Below are 21464 nucleotides of genomic sequence, written 5' to 3' on the forward strand. Positions count from 1 at the left end.
AAACTCTGTTCCAGAGGGTTGGCATATATCTGGGGTTTAGCCTATATTTAGACCAGTAAGCATTACATCTGCACCTTGCAAATGGTCGGAACAGGAATTTAAAAGGGAATAATAAAACACCTGGAAGATTGTGATGTGAGAGACTTTAATGAGAATGGCTTCAGCAAAGAAAAATCATGTCTCGCTACTTTGCTTAGAACTGTGTGAATGTGCCCATAAAAAGAAATAGAAACGGCCATACTGGATCAGACCAAAAGTCCCTCTAGCCCAGCACTCTGCCTCTAGCAATGCTGCATAGGGAAGAGAAGAAAATAAAAAGGATAAGATAACTCTGGACTTGATTGACAGCAACAAGGGCCAGGTTTGAATTTAAGGGGGTCAATGCAAATGTGCTGACATCACCCCTTTCCCAGAAATCCGTCCTGAACTTACTAGTGCTCGGGGGGAGAATTTCCCCCACTCACAAAAAGAAATTAGATGGTAAAATAAACAATGTTTTCATAAAAAGGACTAAAGAGTTAAGTCTGACAAGCCAGATGCTCAGAGTAGCAATAACCAGTTCCTGAAGTATAGTTGCAACAATAGTATTTTCATCTAGCAAGGCTAGTGAGTTGTATTCCTCTACTTTCCTTCACAGTTTGATATTAGCAAGTATTGCCAGGTAGCGAAACCAAACTGCAGCTATGCTAACCTGATGTGATACGTTTTTGTTAGTAGCTCTTCACTCCTCCAGCCATACGTTTCCCTGCTAGCCACATATAGTGCTTCTGCTAGCCATGACCCTGGGGCTCTGCAGTCTGTGTTCCTGTTAGCTCCCACACCTCCGCTGACAGGTTTTGTTGTTTCAGCCCTTGGAAGAGTAAGCACAGTGCTGAGAACCAGGCACAGGCTCTCAGTTCATACAAGGGGCTTAAGCATCGTCTGGTACTCACACATCTTGCCAGAGGCTTTAACTCAAGTCCTTATTTTTCCTCTTTTTTCTTTTTTTTTTTTTTTTAACCTTGGTGTAACCTTTGTATTTTGGTGCTAAACACTCTTCCTGGACTGGCTCACTTAGTTGACCTAGACTTCCCTACATTTTCTCCATGTGATGAAGTAACTGCCTTTGTAACAGAAATGTCTTTCAAATATATAATTGCAATATGTGCCAAAGGAAGGTGTTTCTGGCTTGCCCACTAGTCTTTTCTGTTTATCTCCCTTCAATTCCATCAGATGCCAAGGTGTACCTTTGCCTTGGGAATTCCTGGGAATGTTTCCTCACCTTTAGGTTTCAGCTACCACGCTTATGAGGCAAACTGCCTGACATAATATATTTTGACTTTTCAAAAGCTTGTGACAAAGTCTGTCACAAGACACTGCTACAAAGGCTAAGTAGTCACATATGGTGACAGTACAAGTATCATCATAGATCAAAAAACGACAAGGAAACAAGAAGGCAGAGGGCTAAGTGATCAGTTTTCATCACAGTAAATAGCTAGCAGCTGCGTTTCTTGAAGTTACCTATCAGGTCACATGCTAAATATATTAATGATCTGGGGAGAGAGGTGAAGGATTAGGTGGTAACACTTACAAGTGACGTAATTATTTAAGGAATTTAAGCCTGTAGCACACTGTCAGAAACTTCTGAGAGATCTAAACAAATTACTCAGATAAAGATGGTTTGGTCCTGATGAATGAGAGGTTAATATGTGGAAGAAACCACACAAAAATCTTATTCTCTAACTGAAGGGAAGAAACCTGAACATTGCTGTTGGCAGTTCCATAACAGAAGCCATTTGCGATGCTGTTATAGTAGAAAAAGTGAACAAGGTGCTAGAAGGCGTAAGAAATGGGACATTAAAAATGAATTACTGAACTCAGTCTTCATTGCATGGAGACAGACGATAGGATAAAGCATAATATTATGGGTAAGTTTGCCCAGCTAACGAAGTCTGATCCATGACGACAATTTCCTGTTTTCTTTTGTCTTTATCCTGCTCATACATCACCTACTATCAGAGGTGTTCTGATCTTTATCAGGAATAATATACATTGAGAAGGCTAGGGCTTTTCAGATCTTACTAAGGGCAGCTCAGTATCAACCAAGCTTCAACTCGAAAAAACCCTCTTTCATATCCATTCTCCTTCCTTTGGTAGTTAGTTAAAATTCACATAAAAATGACATAAATTAACAATCTCAACTTTGTATTTAGACTGTGAAATCATCAATGTTTTAAACATGGATTTCAGAATTCAGATATTACTGAAATGTTTCCTAAAGTTGGGGCTCTTATGAGACTTACAAATTATTCTTGCATAGAGGAGGAGTCACCTGAGACTAGCCTAAATGAAGTTAACATAGATTTTAAAAATTATTCTTGCAGAAGAACAGGGAGTGGTGGGAATAGATGAACAGATGGGAAAGGGAGAAGAGAAGAGTGAAGAAAAGGCTAATTAGGTAATTGAGGCTAAGAGGCTATTAGAGCTGACCCAGCGGTCTGCCACTAGTGCAGTTCAGGGACTTGAATTTGGGATTGAGGTTGGTCCCTCATTCCCAGGCCAACACGTGCTCCAAACATTGCAAGGACTCAGTTTTATATCCTGTATGATCCTGTAAGTGCGTGTTTTCCAGTCAACATAATCTGGAGGCATTGCATGTCAGATTATCATGGAGACAGAAAAGAATAATGAAGTAAAATGCTAAATATGGACACGAAGACACTAAAATACCATGGTAACGGATCAATTGTTTGGTCATATTCTTTGGAATTCTTTTGAACTGGCTATCGGAGAAAAATCTGATTGAAACTAACATATTTTGAAGAGATTCTGATTAGGAATTAACTATTTCTCACAGCCTTTCCTAAAATTTGTCCAGTACACAATTCTCTCAAGCACGTCTTTGTTGTTTTTTTCACAGATAGTAGAGAAGAGGAGGGCCTAAAAGGTTATTTATTCTGTCATTCCATTACCTTGTTTCTGGCCAAGTTGAATCTGGTATTCTTGTGCTGTGCCAGTCTTGTCTCCTAACCTTATCTTCCTTTCTGACCTACTCAGTGATATCCTTTCTTCTGGTTTTATATGCTTATTTTCTCCCCGATGTCAGTATATTCAAACTGTCTTCTGAAGCTCTTTTTGAAGGTCTTTCATAGCCAGAGAGTGGTATGGGTCACAGCTAGGACAAGCATTGTTATGTAGTTTTCAGATTTATATGCTGAGGTGGAGCATCTCTTGTCCTCACCTTTTTCTAGTACAACATTATTCATGCTGATTTAATTCTTTTAAATCACTTCTTTAACAGTATTTGTGGGTACTCTTTCTCAATTGCTTCTAGAAAACCTTGGGTTTCTGTTCTGCGTGTTCCAGACTTTGGAACTGTGGTAGTGCAACATTCTGAGATCATGTTTCTTCCTTCTTTCCTTACCTTACTCAGCACTTCTTATGGCATATTCTCATTTGCCAATACAAGTATTTAAAAAAAAATAAATAAATTGTTTTGACCCTGTGTGCTTGGTTGTTTTTTTTACCCAGTTAGCTGCATTTCAGGACAGAAATGCTGGCTCTTGCATCCTTCTCTTGCATTCATGACATCTTCAGAGGATCACAGTGCATGTATGACTGACTTTTTTCTTTTCTTGTTCTAGTATTTTTGTGGAAAGCCAGCTTTTCTCCCTCTCTTTCTTCTTTCCTTTATAAGCTCTGCATAACGATACTGCTATTGAGGCAATACATGGCTGGAACACCTGTGGTCAGTAGGCAAATCATATTTCAACAGCAGAAAAAATCAGCACCAGTTATTATCCCTGCAGTTTAAAAGAGAGTTTCTGTAGAATAATTGCAGTATTGGAACTGCTGCTTCAGAGGAAAGTCACTGCAGTTTAAGATTTAGCAACTGGACAGAATAAACGAAAAAGAGAGGAGGGAGAATAGCTTTGGCTATAATGGTAGGCAGGAGGGAGAAAAGAAGGTAAATTGACTGTTTGTCCACTGGAGACCCCACTTGTCCTGCTGCTGGCAAAAGATTTTGGATTTCGCTGTCAGCTGACAGCTCCTCTAAGACACATTAAAGGGCTTTGTCAAAAGAGGGCACTGTGCCAGATCTGGACCTTTGTGAACACGTTTTACGTTTAGGGGAGATAGGTGAGTGGTGGACAACACTGAAGGAAACCTCCTCCCACAAAACCATATTGAGGTTTGGAGAACCTGAAAGAACACTTTTCTTCATGCTAGGGACACAGTGTTGCCCTGTCTTATATGAAGCTGCTTAAAAAGTAATTCAGTCACTTTAAATTTTTTCTTGCCGTTTTATAATATAGCAAACCCTCCCCTTCTTAATGTTATGCTTATTCTGGTGAACTGAAGGATGATGGTTTCATTTCTGACAGCAGAACTCAGGAACAGGTTTTCAGCATTGCTTTATATTTCATAATCACAGTCTGCTAGTAGGGACCCTTCCATACTGCTTCCGTGCTTCCCACATGGTACACCCTTTCCTCAGCATTTCTTGTCACTTTTAGGAGTAAATGACTTCCACTGATTCCCTCTGGTTTTAGGTAGAATGGTTTCATTATGTTTTTGTTATTGGTATTATTGTAGACCTAGAAGACTGGCCTGTGGGCAAGGACCACATTTCTGTAAGGTGTTCTGCAAACACAGGACAAAGGACATTTCCCACTGCTGTGTTCTCTTTATTGTTCCTTCTCACCACTGAATTTTCCTTGGCAGAACACTGTACTGTATTGAAGGTACACTTTTGTTAAAAACCTTTCTTAGTAAGTTCCCCATGAATGTAGGCAAACGTGTGAAATACAGGGAATTATTCTCATAACATTTGCTCATACAAATCTATTTCTAGGTTTTGGCTTTCAGGTTCTAAAAGAGTGATAATGTGCTTCTATGATATTTTCACTATCTTAGTGTCAGCTGATGGAACTGATTTCTCTGATGTGCAGGTCTCAAAAAAAAAGTATGCCAGGTTAGACTAGCACTGATACAGGTACCCAGTACTGTGTTTATTACAAACATTTAAAATGCAGAAATTCTCCAAAAAAGTTAAGTGTTCCTTCTTGCTGGTTAATTATTTAATTAAATCTTATAGGAAAAAGATAGTACAAAATCTCAATGCTTTCCCTTTGAAGTTGTAAAGAACACAGGGTTTACAAGAAATCTTTGTACAGTTCAGTATTATTTGAATTCCCTAGCAATCTTTATAGAGGTTACTTAATCATTCCATTAACATTAACCCTTGAAAGCTGTATGCTTAATATGTAGTTTCCTGATTTTTATGAAAGCCATTGAATTACACAATAGTTTGATTTTTATACTTAAGAAGAAGAAACCAGATATTGGTGGAGGTGGAAAAGCTTGAGGTGTTAAAAATTCTTAAAATATTTGGAGAACATTCTAATACATATTAGGAAGAATAAAAACAGGACTTATCTTGCAGTGTCTGAAACTGAGTTAGCTGTGCCAAACCTCATTCAGTTGTCTGTAAAAAATTTTTAATGCTATCTGACATATTCACTGTCACTCCATGCTCTGTGAATCAGATATAAAATTATGTGCAAGAAAAAACCCTACAAACTTATTTTGTCACAAGTAAGCTAGGAATTTTGAAGATGGTCAGTTCCACTTGTCAACAAGAATAAGCAAGAAGAAAAATAATGGCTTAGACTAACAGAGAAACAAGCCAGTAAGGCCTTAAAATTGAAAGGGCTGCCTCTCAGAAGAGGAATTTGCAGTGCATGATTAACATCCTTACATTTTCTCTATAGAGTTTGTTGGTTTTCTTGCAGCTAATAAATAGGGACATCCAGCTTTAAGAATAAAACTTGAACACTCATAAGGAGTAGCTAGATGTAGCATTTTGGGTAGCATCCATAAATACCTGAAGGCAATTTTCCAAAGGAGAGTCAGAATGAGGTTTTGTGTTTCAAACGTCTTTAAAATTTAGGCTTAATTTCCTCTGAGATAGTGACTCAGGCCCACCTCTTTGAATATACACGGGCTTGGAAATTTTTGAAGTTGTTAAGTTGTATGCCTACATCTGCCAATTGATGGCAGTTGAAAATGATCACCACAGTGTGTCACCACAGCTAACACTACATCGCAATCAGATTCGCTTGAGTGTTTCTCTGCAAGTCAGATCACTTTTTCTTTTGGCCATTGATCTTTTACGGCACCTGCAGCTTTTTGTTTTTCTTCCAAAGATCATCATTTTACTTTGAAGTCTACTGACTGTGATATGCAGTATCACTAACCCAATCCTGTAGAGGCAAGGAACTGAATAATTACTTCATGAGTGCCATATTAAAAGCAGTCCAAAGACTGTTTAGGCTGCTCATTAAAGTCGTTGGGAATTTGGCTGGGCAAGAGCTCCCTGCTTTGGTCATGCAACAGGGTGGGGGAAGTGCTCCAAAGATTGTTATTTTCTAATTGTGTTGTGGTACCACAAAAAGATTTGATTACCACACTTATGTGTTTAAAACTCAAAGAACAGATGCCACACAGCAGCACACTCCCACCCCAACCCCCCCAGTGTTTGTTCTCCAAAGTTTTCACTCCCAATTTTCAAAGGGAAATAAGGTAGCAGAGAAGGGAAAAACAAAAAATCAGAACAGATAATAAAGTTTGCCCTTAAAGCCAAAATTATTAGAGTTGAAATTAAAATTATTTTAAAAAAACTAGTATAGTTAGGATGCAATTTTCAAAGCTCAGTTATACCCCTCGCTGCCTGCTGCAGTAGCAGACTAAAATCCTGGGGCCTCTGAAGTTACCAGTTTTTGAGACTGAATGAGGGGTCCATTTTTTTTGTTTGTTTTTTTTTGTTAAACTGACAAATTTGATCTTATTGCATGCTACCAAAACAGAGAGAAGCGTTCTGACTCCAGACTGCAATGTAGCAAATATATAGGAACAGACAAGCACATGTACATTCACACTTGAAGTAAAAAATGTGCTGGGTTGGGAGTGCTACCTTGTCAGATAGGAGGAGAAGACTCTCAGATCCACTGGCTCAAGCCTTTGACTGGCACTGGACAGTGAGTGTTGAAATAGAAATAAAATATGAGTTTCTGTGCTTCTTTCTTCCTTTAACAGAAAGAAGTTTATCTTTAAGACTAGGCAGTCTGAATCTGTTTCAAAATGATTTATAATATCAAGCTTCATTTCTGTAAATACATTTCTAAGAACAGACTGGAAATCAGTTGCTTGCATGTCATTCTCTGTGGCTGTACTTAGAATTGGGGTGGTTCTCCTTTAAATAACCGTTCAGAAGCACTGAAATCCAGGCAGTTGTGTATCAATTAGCAGGGTGCATTTCTTAGTGTGGGCTGCCTGGAAATGCAAAATGACAAATCTGAGCATTAAGCTTTCTACCATCATTTTGCTTTCCTACCTCTAACTACAAATCAGCTTCATTGTGACTTACAGTGTAAGAAGTTGCTGCATTTCTGCAGATCCATGATAAGATATTTTTCTCTAGTAAGAAATGCAGTTAGACTCTGCATTCTGAATCTGTTCCTGCCAGGCCCTAGATGCATTAGTATTCCACTGGCAGCTGCCTGTAGGTAGGAATATTGTTTTTGTCCATAACCAGAGGGAACAATCAGACTAAGCCGTTCCCCGGCTATAAACCAGCCAAAGTAATTGGGTTTAATTTTAATTTTTGTAATAGCTTTAAATTAATAGGAGCAGCTGCTGCCACAGTGTGTGGGTGTCCTTTTCCAGAAGGCATAGAACAAAAAAGGGAAAGAGTAAACAATAGTGCGTCTAGGACACAAAGGTTAATTCAAGAACTGAGCAATGTCTTTTCGTTATCAAAAACTCAGTTGGTGATATCTAGTACTGTGTCTCTTTTCTTTCTTTTTCTTTCCCTTTTTTTTTTCTTTTTTCTTTAATTCCCTGATAAGATCTCAATCTGATTAGGCTCCTGTGTGTAAAGATGTGTTGTTGGTATTTAAACACTAACTCTCTTTCTCTATATGACTCACAAATAGATTAGCAGTGACAAAGTGCTAGAAGAGATAAAAATAGATTAGCAGTGACAGGAGTACTATTATAATTATTTTTGGAAGATATGGTTTGAATTAAGAGTTTGGGCACTTTCTGCCCTGAGAGGGTGAATTTAAACCTGGGAACTGAGGATGGTTTCTGCTGTTGTGTCAGACACCAGATAGTGAAATGTCAATACCAGATGTCCTAGACATCAAGATTAGCCATAATAGCCAAATGCAGCCATAAAGTGATGTGTCAAAGTGGATAATAAAACAGATGCTTAGCTTCTATAATGAAGGGGAAAGGGAATGAAATATCAAAAGTGCCTTTAATACATTAACAAAGTTGTCTTCAACTTGTTTAAAAGTAGAAAGTTATTGAACCAAGGAGAACTATGTGTCATTTAAACATTAAGTATCAGCAGATGAATTCCAATTAGCATTAGCCATTCTAAAATCCTGATTTTCCTCCTATTGGTCTCACTTTACATGATTTTTTTATAGCATAAAGTGAGGCTTTTCCTTTATTATTTCTCCCATGCTAATTTGGAAACAAATAAAGTTCAACAACTCAGCAACATACTGTTTAAACTTGCATTACAGTTTGAGGACTGGGAGCTAGAATACATTTACCCACTGCCATATCATCTGCTTGATTTGAGATCAAATGAGGGATGTCCTATAGCACTCCAGAGTAAGGGCGAATGATAGAAATATGTTAAGATACTGAAGAAACCTATTAGGTTAGGGTACTGCGTGCAGACGGCTGGTGGCATTTTTCCCTTACTGATACTTTTAAAAAAAAGTTAAAAGAATTGTTTTTCTGTCCTTCATATTTGTGGCTTACAAATAATTTTCAGATCTTAGTGATAAACAAGTGTCTTATTTAACCAAAAATCACAGGATCATAAAATCATTCAGTTTGGAAAAGATCTTTAAGACCATCAAGTCCAACCATTAAGCTGGCACTGCCAAGTCCACCACTAAACCATGTCCCTGAGCGCCACATCTACACGGCTTTTAAATTCCTCCAGGGATGGTGACCCCACCACTTCCCTGGGCAGCCTGTTCCAATGCTTGACAACCCTTTTGGTGAAGAAATTTTTCCTAAAATCCAATGCAAACCTCCCCTGGCACAGCCTGAGTCCATTTCTTCTTGTCTTATTGCTTGTTACTTGGGAGAAGAGACCGACATCCACCTTACTACAGCCTCCTGTCAGGCAGAGAGCAATAAGGTCCTTCTGAGCCTCCTTTTCTCCAGGCTAAACAGCCCCAGTTCCCTCAGCTGCTCCTCTAAGACTTGTTCTCCAGACCTTTCATGAGCTTTGTTGCCCTTTTCTGGACACGCTTCAGCACCTTTATGTCTTTCTTGTAGCAAGGGACCCAAAACTGAGCACAGGTGTTCGAGGTGCAGCCTCACCTGTGCTGAGTACAGGGGCATGAGCACTTCCCTACTCCTGCTGGCCACACTATTTCTGATGCAAGCCAGGAAGCTGTTGGCCTTCTTGGCCACCTGGGCACACTGCTGGCTCATGTGATACTGAAGTACATTCTTGAAGCCTTGAACATTCAAGAACCAGGGCAATAAAAGGGGCAAATAAATTCTTATTTCAAGTCTAATTAACTGCATCACTGGCTCTTTATTGTACTTTTTAAAGAACATCTCAATTCCTTTCTGTTTCTCTTTGTAGATCCTGAGTCTTGCTGATCACACTCCTTAACTGCTGCTAATTGGCTAGCATGTACTTTTGCATAATGAGAAGGTTTTGTTCTCTATTTCATATCAGTAATGAAAGGCCAAAACTGATACTCTGCAGTAGACCAGCTTCTCGGAACTATTACAAAGAGGCATATTACGACTGCTATGTCTGTAAATCTTATTATGTTTTCCCTCACCATCAGCCTAGTTTAGCTGAGATTTGCTCCAATCATTAGATGAGACCTGTTTATAATGTTGCATAATTGAATAAGTTAGAGTCTGCAGAACCATAGTGTTTTGTTGCCAAACGTGACTGGTAAATTAGTTACATCAAATTACAAGTGCATGGCATGACTAGAGAATCTCCTATATAAATAAGGCTAGAAAATCGATCTACAAAATCAAGAAGGGGTACAAACAGAAATATTGAACATCTCTAGTCACAGAACAAGTTTTTGACCCACCTCTGAAGTATTACTAATTTCTGTTGAGAAATAACAGAATAATTGAAGTTGAGTGAAAGATGGCAGGCAGACATTTGTTATTCCTTGAACAGATACCAGCTTGATAGCAATGACATAAATGTCTTTATTATAATTATTTACCATCATGTATATTCATTTTTATCTTGTCAGATAAGCCAGAACTCTCAAGGAGGGCAGCAATCCAATTTGGAACAAGACCAAATACCCTTTTCTGGTTTGCTTTCTAATTTAGAAATAGGTTATTTTCCATACCTGAGGCTTTTTGTTTGAGTTTTGGGGGGTTGTTTTTTCATCTCAGGAATTTATCTGTTCCTCCGTTCATTGGCTGGGTGTTGATATATCCCCCCAACTATTAAGGATAAAAATAAAAAGACGTCCTGAATTTCAGTAACTGTTCTATTGGTTTTGCCTTATACTGACATTCCTTCGTTAATTATGCCTCATCTCTGTGCTGGTGAATTAGACCTGTCTCAAAGGATCTAGCCACACTCCAGCCAGAATTTTGGCTGAAACCTGTGTGGTAGTATGAGGTTGTACCAGCTTGGTAGTGAAGTAGGGGACAGTTTAACTTCCTGTGCATCCTTTTCACTTCACGGGAGTGGTTTCTCTGGTTACATGATGCTCTCTCCAGCTTTGGCGGCTCTGCCAGCTTGGGCACAAGGAGCAAGCTGCAGTCCCTGTGGTGACTGTTGCACCAGCACAGTAGCTGTGCCATGCATAGGCCCAGGCGCAGGGACTGTCTGCATGAGTGCTGCGGAATGCAGGCTCTGGGATCTGCTCACCAGCTCCTCAGTTGTTCAAGCTGTTTCACTTCATTTGTTTTAGAGGAAACTTGAATCTTACATAGCCTTTTTGTGCAGATTTATGTCAATGATTGTATATGCCAACGTATATATTTGTTGCTTTTGTCTTTTAGGCAAAGAATACCTTCTAAAAATGTGTATTACTATCGCTGCCCAGACCACAGGAGAAACTATGTCATGTCATTTGCTTTTTGCTTTGACCGAGAGGATGACACTTATCAATTTGCTTACTGCTACCCCTACACCTATACTCGCCTTCAGCACTATCTTGACAGCCTACAAAGGAGGAACATGGACTACTTTTGCAGAGAATCGCTAGGTCTCAGCGTGGTAAGTAATAGGCATGCTTGCCAACTAGCAGGCTTCATTATGAATGGCTACCCTTAAATGCTTATAAAGTATATAATTCATCATCCCTGCTAAAGTACACACATGCACATATTTGTTTTACTGCTATCAATGACACATGAGGTAGTGTACCTGCATGGTGAAATATAGACAAATGCTAATTTAATGTCACATAAAATATTTCCTTTGCGATGTGCAAGGCAATGCTAAATTCGCATGTATGATCAGTTCACCTCTAATGACATTAAAAGATGAAACTGAAACAGCTTTATTGAAGAAATGTGATTTTTAGAATACTCTGTCCGTTTGTTTTTTTGGAAGAGCTTTGCTGTTCAGAAGGAAATATGTATCTTTGGAACTAGAGTATAGCTTTTCTTGGTAAATAATGCAAAACATACACAAACTACCTATTTTATTTACTCTTGAAGAATGGCTGCTTTGGTGATTTAAAATTAAAAGATGTTTGGTAGTCTCAGTATAGATCCTGGTGGCCACATGAAAATGAAATGTGACAGTTCTGGTGCAGAAGGGAGGGTTAATGGTAAGTCTGAAGTTCTGCTCACTTTGCTATAACCTTTCTCTGAAATGTTGCCTGTCCTGAGGATTTGGAAAGTATGACTCAGCCACTCCCATATTGACTCAGAAATCAAATTAAAAAATAATAACTGAAATCTTGTGGTTTATGGTTTTGTTGGGTTTTTTTGTTTGTTTCTTTTGTTTTCCTTTTGCATTCTCAGACTTCATAGTGCACTTGTTTGACATTCTTAATCTTTTCTCCGAGATTTGACGAGACCTAAACCTGCAGTGTGTGTGTGTCAGAAGAAGAAAGCTGTGATTCCTATGAAGGCTGATAATCCCAGCAGCTGGGGCTTTAAAATGAATCCCAACATATATTGTGAAAATCAGAATCAAATCATAGCCTGCACGGGAATAAATAAAAGGCTTCCAGCATTAGAGCAGGCCATTGATATCCCTATGGTGGCATAAAACTTGGAGCAAAAAAGTAACTTTTAGAGAAGAGGCAAAACAGAATTAACAAAAGAAAGAGTTTTTTTAACTCTTTTGTCAGTTGAGTTCTTGGTCTAAAAATGACTGTTGCATATCCCTGAACTGGAATTAGTTAGTAACCATTCCAATCAGGGGGACAAGCACTTATAAGGGAGAGGGGTATTAAAAAAATAGGAAAGTAAAATCTTCAGAGATTGGGAGGAAAGAGTGCTATCATCTTGCTTTGTGTAGGGTTTCAATTATTAATCTTAGAGGACAGAGCTGTCATTAATTCTGTAATGAAACTGAATTTGTTTCCTTTCACTCTGAAAATAGTGTATAAACAGTCACATTTGCATATTCATCAAAACCCTGATCTGACTGATTAAAACACTGAGATAGAAGGATTTGTCTTTTATCTGCATTTTGACAGACAGAGCTATACTCTTAAATCTTGTTAACATTGTGTTACCAGTAGTTGTTAAGTATTATTTTTCATATTTTAGCAAACTAAACAAACAGATGCTATTCAAAATGTGGCAGGAAATGTGCTATGTGTAAGTCCTGATTTTATATCTATATGTACACACACAGTATGTTTTGCAGAAATTGATATGGTAACATTTTGCAGCTCACCATGCTGATCTGTATAAAAAGCTTGTGAATCAGGCTCATGCTGTAATCTTTGTAAGTAACATTACAATCTCAGAGCATTTCTGGCTCTTCTCCACACACAACTGTCCTAGAACAGCTTGGTAATTTAATGTCTTTGCTGAGCTTGAATAGACAATTTCCATAAGTTCTCTGCAAGTTAAATATTTTAACATAGAGCTTTGTTACTATCATGCATCTTTAAATGGTGAAAAACAGGATCCTTCAGTCTTCAGTGCACAGTGCTTCATCAAAGCAGAAGCCGGCTGTACTTTAGAGAATTGCGTGCCATATAGGATAGATTTAGAGCTAAGAAAGCGAGCTCTGTCCCTGGTCTGGCCCCTTATGTAAGATAAGAGGAATCAGACTGCCATAAAGAGGCCCTTAGAAACACTATTCCTGGTGAAGGGACAATACCCCTGGTAGCACCCTGTGAAAGGCAACTTAAAGATGCTTTCTGAGGACAAGCTGAAGTCTTCGTGCTGGGCACGGGGCTGAAGCAGGGTAGCATGTTAGGGGAAGGCCACGGCATCTCTGATGAACTGTCATGTAGCCACCAATACCCTCTGGTTCATTCCTGAGGAATTTTACAGTTCCCTGCAGCAGTTTGTAGGTTAGAGAATGGTTTGAAGCAATTTCATCTCTCCTGGATGATGAAGTTTTGAACTGTGCCTCTTGGAGACAACAGAATCTCACCACAGATCTTTGGGTTTGTTTGGTTTTTTTTTAATTTTTCTTTCTCGTGGAACAGTAAAATGCAAGTCACAAGAAACCATGCTTAGATGATTACCCCTGAAGGCTTTCTGAGTGCACATTTTGTGGCAGGTAGTATTTTCAAGGCAATCTAATTTCTAATCTAATTTTATATTTTCTCTAAAGAAAGTACTATGCCTCCATTAACTCCTTAAATACTTTCAGTAATTCTATGAAAATTGAAAGTGAAATATCAGTATGGGACATGTAATTGTCATTAGGATGTAGAATGGGGAAGTGGTTCAGAGCCAAATGGCGAAGATTCCCATTGCCAGTGTCAATGGATAACTTAGCGGTTCTATTTTTGACCTTTTAATGTTTATGTTCTTTACTTCAGAGAGCTATCCCACATTCTAGATGTGCCAAATGGTCTTGAAAATAGTCTCTCCTGCAAGCTAGCTGTGATGGTCACCCAGGTGTCATTTAAACTGCCATTTTCATTCTGCCATTGTTGGCCTTAGGTAACTTCAGACTTTCTACAGTTTTTCCAAACAGATCATAAGTTCAAAATCAGTAAGCATTTTTTTTTAAATGGTGAAATTAGTTTTTTTACATATTATTAATGTTTCTCTCATCTTGGCATATATTATGCAAATATTCACAGCATAATATAATTAAAAATATTTTTTGTATTTCTGTGAAAATATAAGCACAGGCTCAATTTACAGTTACACTATTTTATGGTATTTATACAGTCTCATATGAAGTAACAGTTATGTGTACCATTATAGCTAGTAATTCAGAGTTGGCAAAAATTTGGGTGTGTTGTTTTTTGTAGCTGGTGGTCTAAGTTAGCTGTGCTTACCTGAAGTGTGCAGACAATTGCTGAGATTGGTACCTCTGCTAATATTCAACTATCATATATAATAAATTAAATGAGTTTTGGTGAGCCTGGCTCAACTCCTGCAGCCCACTTTACAAATCACCACTGGCTTAGCAATATTTTCATTAATCACTCAAAAAAGAACCAAGATTAATTGGCGACAGATATGTCCTTTCACCTCATTAGGCAATGGTGGTTCCAAATTACACTTCAGGAGAATTGCAACTGCACATTCAAACCACAAGCCTCAAAGGAACTTCCACAGTACACAGAGACTGGAATATGGAATTGTGTTCAATTAAATATTAAACATACATATTTTAAAACAAGAAGGCAATATGTCTAATGTAGAGCTCTGTAAGTGAGCCAATCTCTTAAGTCAGACATGAGATACTGAGTGAAACAGATTGGAACACAAGGTACTTCATTTTGACTCCACACCACTTTGGTGTGTGCTTTTAATTTACATAAGTTACTCCCAATTTATGCTGGTATCGGAGAGATCAGAATGAGGCCCTAAGACTGTGAAACTGCACACCAGATGTCACATTGCTGGTTCATTGATCAAATATCCCTTATTTGCCGTCTAAATGACTGGGTACCCCAGTAAAAATAGTTTATCAGTTCTACTGATATCCACTGATCCATTTTTGACTGCTCAGTTATGACTCTTAAAGCATGAAACAAAGAAAACAGACAATTTTTCTAAGGTTAGATTTCCCATTTCTGTGTTCAGTGTTAGGTTACATAATACAGTTCTGTAAAAGTATACTGTTCGTCTTCAAAAAAAAAAAAAGTTACAGGCTTCAGTATGATGTGTCATACCTTTGAAATCATGTTGGTATCAGATACTTTCCAATGGATCTGACTGGAACTAGCTTGAAATATCGTCTAAATGCAATTTGTGGCAATTCACTTGGTCTGAAAAAGGCCACAGAATTAATGCTTAAGAAAAGTCAAACCAACTTCTCATTTCTCTAGAATGTAAAAGTGCACCTACATACATGTTCAGAGCACATTCTGTTTATTCAGCGTTATATCTATTTACTCACATAGTGCTGCTGTTCCCGTAACATTCATAATACGGATGTCATCCCAAAAGTGTGCGTGAGATTTTAAATGCTCCTACAGTTATTTTCTCAGCTGGGTTGGATAGCAGCAGAAGTAGAGTTGGACCTGAAAATAACACCACCGACAGTTCTTTCTGAAATAAAATATGATTTATAGTATATAATAGCACAGTGTGCTACCATGGAAATGATATAAATAACATGAAAAATAATAGGCAATTATTCTATACCATCAGTTTTAAGGATAATTTCTTTGTTAGAATTTAAAGGAAGTTCTGGGGGACAAACTGTCTTATGGGAATCATGGACTAGGAAAGATAGGCAAAACTATGTTACTATTGAAAGTTACCATCTGTCTGTAGAATATATACAACTGTTCATGGTAAAAACTAGAAATACTTTGGTTTGTTGGCAGCAATATATAGTTTTAGAAAAAATAAACTCAATAAAACTATCATTTATACTTGATATTGTGCAAGGTTACTAAATGTATAAGCTGGTTATTTCTTAAATTCCAGAAAGAGCACTGGTTCATATAGTTCAATAATTTCTAGAAAATTTGCATAGATTGTGTTTATCTGAGTAAAAAGTCTTAAATTGGGAAGGATTTAAAACTTAAGTGATTTTTTTCTTTTATTTTATGACTACCCTTGTCTTTTTAAAAACGGTTAAGAAAAAAAAAAAACAAAAGCCAAAACAACTTGGAACTTCACAAAAAAGAAGATTTGAGCATAAAGAAACAACCTGCAGAAAAAAAATTATGATCTACTTTATTAAGAAGAAAACCTCTTGAAAGGGATGACAGTAAATGAATTGTATGTGGTGGTGGTAGTCTGTACAGTTTTCATGCATAGGTCCCAAGCTGCATATTTTCATTCTATAGCCACATGTGGAAACTGTTGGAAAGTCAGTGACCTTTCAGAAGTTTTCATTAGACTCTCTGTAGCAGGTTGGCCTTTTGCTTCATGGGTCTTTCCACTTCCATGTCAGGCTCTTCATCTCACCTTTACTCCACACTTGTCCCTCATCTGACTCACCCTTTCTTTACCTCAAATTTAACTTTCTCTTTTCTTTCCATTCAGTTTATGCTTTCCTAAGCTAACTACAAGAAAGAAGTTGTGGCATTTGTTTGCTGCTCTTGTGTTGCTTATTTTGCTTTGCTTTTTCTCATTCATTCTCCTTATCTCTTTGAATCTGGAAGGGAAAATCCAAGATAGCTGTTAGGTCTTTTAAATACCAGGACAGTGCAAGGCAGTCATGTTCTCTTCTCTGCCCTCAGTATCCTTATCTCAGTGCCACTTCATGTAACATCATGTTCAGGTCTATGGCCCATCTTCCTCGTCTGTATGTGTTTTGTGCTCCCTGTTTGCTCCATCCCCTAATATATACACCTGCATTTCCAGAGAAGCTAACGTAATATGTGTTTTTTTCAGTCTTCAACCTGGAGAGGAAACATCAATGATCCTTGTTAGTTTATCTACTTCTATATTCACATTATATATGAATTATATATTCATAGATATATTCATAGTATATCTATGAGAATCCAAGTTAGTTGTCCTAACTTACCTGAGTTAACATCCAAGTGCAGAAAGGCATTTCAGGCTCTGAATCCTCGTTTCGTGGCAAATTGCAGATAAGAGGCAGATTTTACTCATTCCTGTCCTCAGCACTTTCTGCTGCTTGGTTTTGAGCCATACAGCTCAGTGTGATAGCTGTAATCCCAATAGGAAACAAACTGGGTTTGTCCACACAGTCAGTTCAACCCCCAGATCTGGGCAGCTGCCTTTAGTTACTGCATCCGAAGCTTTTGGGGACAGGGAGCATCTATTTCACTTTCTGTGTTTACTGCCTTGCTCACTAGAACTCCTTTTTTGTTTGGTGCTTGGGAAATAACATAGTACAAACAATTATCATTCCATCAAAAAACCAAGTCTAAGGTCCTGTATATGCACCAGTGTAAAGCTTTTTATGGTTTTAAAATTTACCCAGTTGCCCTGAAGGACATGTAAGTATTTTGAAGATAAGTATTGCCCTCAGAAACCTGTGAAAACCCTGGAATACGTTCATTCTTCTTTCACTTCCCTTTACAGATATTTGTTTTCCCTGTTTTGTAGCACAGCATTAAGCAATAATTACCATGTTGATAGTGATGCTGAATGTATTTGCATGTAGGGGAAATCGTGCTATGTGGAGCTATTAGCTACATTTGCCCCGTAGCACTTTACTGCATTGACTCTGCTGGGATTTTGACTATGTTTGAGTTGGTTTCTATTTAGATCTCCTGAGTGGTGACTGTGTAATGCATCTGTGGGGCTGGAGTTGCAATATAATCTGTATTATCTGACTGTAGACCCAAAAGATGCTTAGCCTGGCCCACATTACTTGTAGGGCTGAGACCTTGGGGTTGAAGGTTTATCTAACAATTTTAAAGTCTGCTCAGTCCAAGGGATTTGGATTTATGCCTTTTAATTTAACCAAAGAAAGAACTATTTATTGATTTAGCTTTATACTAGCTATATAATGTAAGTATAATGTATTAAAATCTCTAAATACCTTAGGCAAAATCTTGTTCATATGATTTGTGTAAACCGAGCATTGTGGCTGTGATCCAGCAAAACACTTAAGCATAGATTTAAACTTAAGCATGTTAAATAGTCCTGTTGAAGTAACTGGCACAGTTCATGGCATCAAGTTAAATGTGTGTAAAAAATATCTTTAATTTCCAAGGTCACAACAATCATGCGGCAGGATCAAGGCCTGGTGCCCTAATATTTTGTCGTTATCTTGTACTACCACTATAAAACATGACTACAGGAAAAAAAATAACAACAATAAAAATATCCTAGATTTTTTGCCCAGATTCTCAGTGTCTCCAGCCAAACTTACGTGTAAAGTAAAGAGGAGTAATGTTGTTTTCAGTCTCACATGAATGTAAATGGATCTGGCTATTGGTTGACTTGTATTTCAGTTCTTTTTAAATATTTGTTTTAATAAGCTCCCAGGGGCTTGCTTGTCTAGCATTTCACCTTTGCTTACAGTACACTGACACCACTGAAGCTGAGAGCTAATTTAGAGGTCTGGTTTTAGGAAGTGGAAAGAATTTACTTGCCAGTCATTGGTAGACAATGGATTTGGCCAGCAACGTCATTCACTCCTTGTAGCGTAAGAACAAAACAAATTCACAACGAGGTAGATATGGTTTCAGATAACTTTCCAGTATTACACAATTCCCACTGGACAAGATATTTAAGAATTGTGTGTAAGACTGCAAGCCATTTACTCCCACTTTAAACATAATGTAGCAAATAAAACATTCAAAAGTAAACAAACAAATTTTTTGGCACAGTCAGGGTTTGAGGTTTATATATACCTTCTTTCACCCTCCCTTCAGATTAATCTTCCCCCTTGTAATGGTATATACCTAACAGATAATACTGAAATAACAAATCAAAAGAAGTCTAAAATATGATTTAAGGAAGTATTTATTTGTCTGTCATGCCGTCTCTGGATATTTCATTGCTTGTCCACATCTAGTTGAAGAAGCTGGTTCAAGTAATGTATTCTGAAACCCTTTTTGCAGTTCTTTATAAATATGCTGAATATCTGTGTGTAACGTGAATCCCGTAATTGCTCAGCAGTCCTTTTTGTAGTGTATGAGTAAGGTGTGCACTTGAGGCCTTCTGCATAAGAGATCTGTGCTAATGCTGGAATTCTTTGTCCTTGCCATGCACATATTCAGTAAGACTTTATCTCTGTTGTCCTTAAGCCTTGAAAGCTGAAAGCTGGCTCTAAAAAGATTTCAGCTTGTATGTCAGAAGGGAATTTGGGATATACCTTTATACCTCATAGAATGATAATATAAAGAAGCAAGAAAAGATTTTGATGCAGATTATAAGATAACAGACCAAGGAAGTTTAGTTCAGGTGGCCCAAACTGACTAAGCACATCCTTACTGCTGACCCCAAGTATTTGAACGTATGTACTTCAAGGGAAGAACAAAGGCTCATGACAATGTAATGGATTTATGGAAAGCATAGCTGGGAGATACTGCATGTTGCCTGTGGTCCATTCCTGATTGCAGTCTGGTTTTTATGGCCCTTACTTTTCTGCACTGTTAGGAAGGTATTTTTGAATCAAAGAATAGTGCAATGAAGAAGGACATCAAACTTACGTGTAAGGGAGGCTAGTGCCATCCTTATTTTAAGACAACATGTTACATTCAAACATGCTTTATTTTAGGTCATAATAGTACTGAAAAAAAAAAAAAAGAGCATATCTCCAGAAAATGCTGACTCCTGTTTGAGTGCTGCTATTATCCACAAATGCCAAAAGCCATGTTTATCTTTGTTTTGAAGACAAAATAACATACAAATAACATGAGGAGACAGGAGCTTTTTAATGTAAAGCAGTAGGTACTTAATTGAAAATTGTTTTTTTCACTTAGGTAATATAAGATACAGTTTAAAGCCTTTTTAATAGTCTTTAAAAGAGATTTTACACGGCAACCAATCATATAGGTACATGAAAAGAACTGCATTCCCTGATAAGGATCCTCTTTTTCATGTTTTCAAACAGCTGCTGAGCACCATACTGTGGCAGCAGAGAACAGTCTGAGAAAATGAACACAGATTGAAAAGGTCTGAGTTACATGACATTTTCAATGAAAAAAAAAAAGTCAGCCCTAGGCCCACAGTCAAAAGTTTTCACTCAGAATTCCCTACATTTGTGGACATACCTTTCCACAGAGAATGTTTGGTTTTCTGAACTACTGTATCTGATGTGCTAGTAAATGTGTAACATGGAGGAAGACAAAGGAGAGATACCATCCATTTCAGGAATTTTCATAGGGTTACTCAAAAGAAAAACCAGTTTCAGAAATTTGTTTTCTCCCATTTATTTTGAATTTCCCATTAATTGCATCCAATGTTGTGCTTAATCTTAATTAGTTAAATTGTAAGAAGGCTGTTACTTTCTCAAAATATAAAGACTTCTGGATTTTATAATACATATATTTCTTTTCCATTTAGATCTTCTACATTCAGGTGGATTATAATAGTGCATTAATATCCATCATGATATTTTTAATCAGCTTCTTAGTTCATTAATAACAGCTGCTCATTGTTAAAAGTGTTTTTGTTTGGTTTTTTTTTAAATCTAAGTTGCTTAGAATTAAAATATTAACTAGTCTTCTCCATATTTATGAATGATGCGCTGCTCTGCAGCATGGAATGAAAGAAAATCTTGTCTATCATAAAGAAAACCCAGGGTTTTTTAGAAAATTTGCTCTGCCAGCCTCCAAAATACTGCATAAATGTCAGTGAGTTAAGGTTCATAACATTCTTCTGACTGTAGTGTGATTTTATAGGGAAGGAGGCAGGAGAAGAAGGATCATTTAGAGGCAGCCTGTGGAAAAGGCTTTCTGAGGTTGGCCATACCAAACAGTGACTGTGCAGGGAGTTTGGCATCAGGATTGAGCAGTCAGGTTGCTGCCAGCGCCATGGACAGGGCACGCGAGCTGATGGGGGTGTGCACACAGCATTTTCACATACAGTTTTGGAAAGCTGAAAATACAAACTTCTTCTTTCAGAAGTCCTGATACACAAAACTGAAGCTGAACGTTTGATAGTTACATGCCAAAAAAAAAAAAAAAAAAAGTAAAAAAAAAAGTTTGGTGTTCTGGAAACTAGGCCCTGTTTGCAACTGCCAAGCTCTTCAAAGCGTGGTCCATGGTGTTCAAGAAAATAATTAGAAAAGGAGTCTGGTATTTTGCACAGTTCAAGTCATTCAAGACATCAAATCTGTTTTTCGTATTTGCCTCCTGAGAATGAAAAATAGCCGGTAGAGGTGCTATGCCTCATGGAAAATTTAT

General features: G+C 37.7%; 1 protein-coding gene across 7 annotated transcripts in view; it reads left to right on the plus strand.

The window, feature by feature from the left end:
- The window catches only part of LOC130156627 (BEN domain-containing protein 5), a 965146-nt gene that overhangs the window by 382530 nt on the left and 561152 nt on the right, over window positions 1–21464 (plus strand). For all 7 annotated transcript variants that reach the window (XM_056355197.1, XM_056355198.1, XM_056355193.1 and 4 more), the window contains one exon: window positions 11074–11290. In XM_056355197.1, coding sequence (XP_056211172.1) covers window positions 11074–11290 — 217 coding nt within the window. The remainder of the gene's footprint in view (window positions 1–11073; window positions 11291–21464) is intronic.

The sequence above is a fragment of the Falco biarmicus genome, chromosome 11 (genome assembly GCF_023638135.1).
Source record: "Falco biarmicus isolate bFalBia1 chromosome 11, bFalBia1.pri, whole genome shotgun sequence".
Classification (NCBI taxonomy): Eukaryota; Metazoa; Chordata; class Aves; order Falconiformes; family Falconidae; genus Falco; species Falco biarmicus.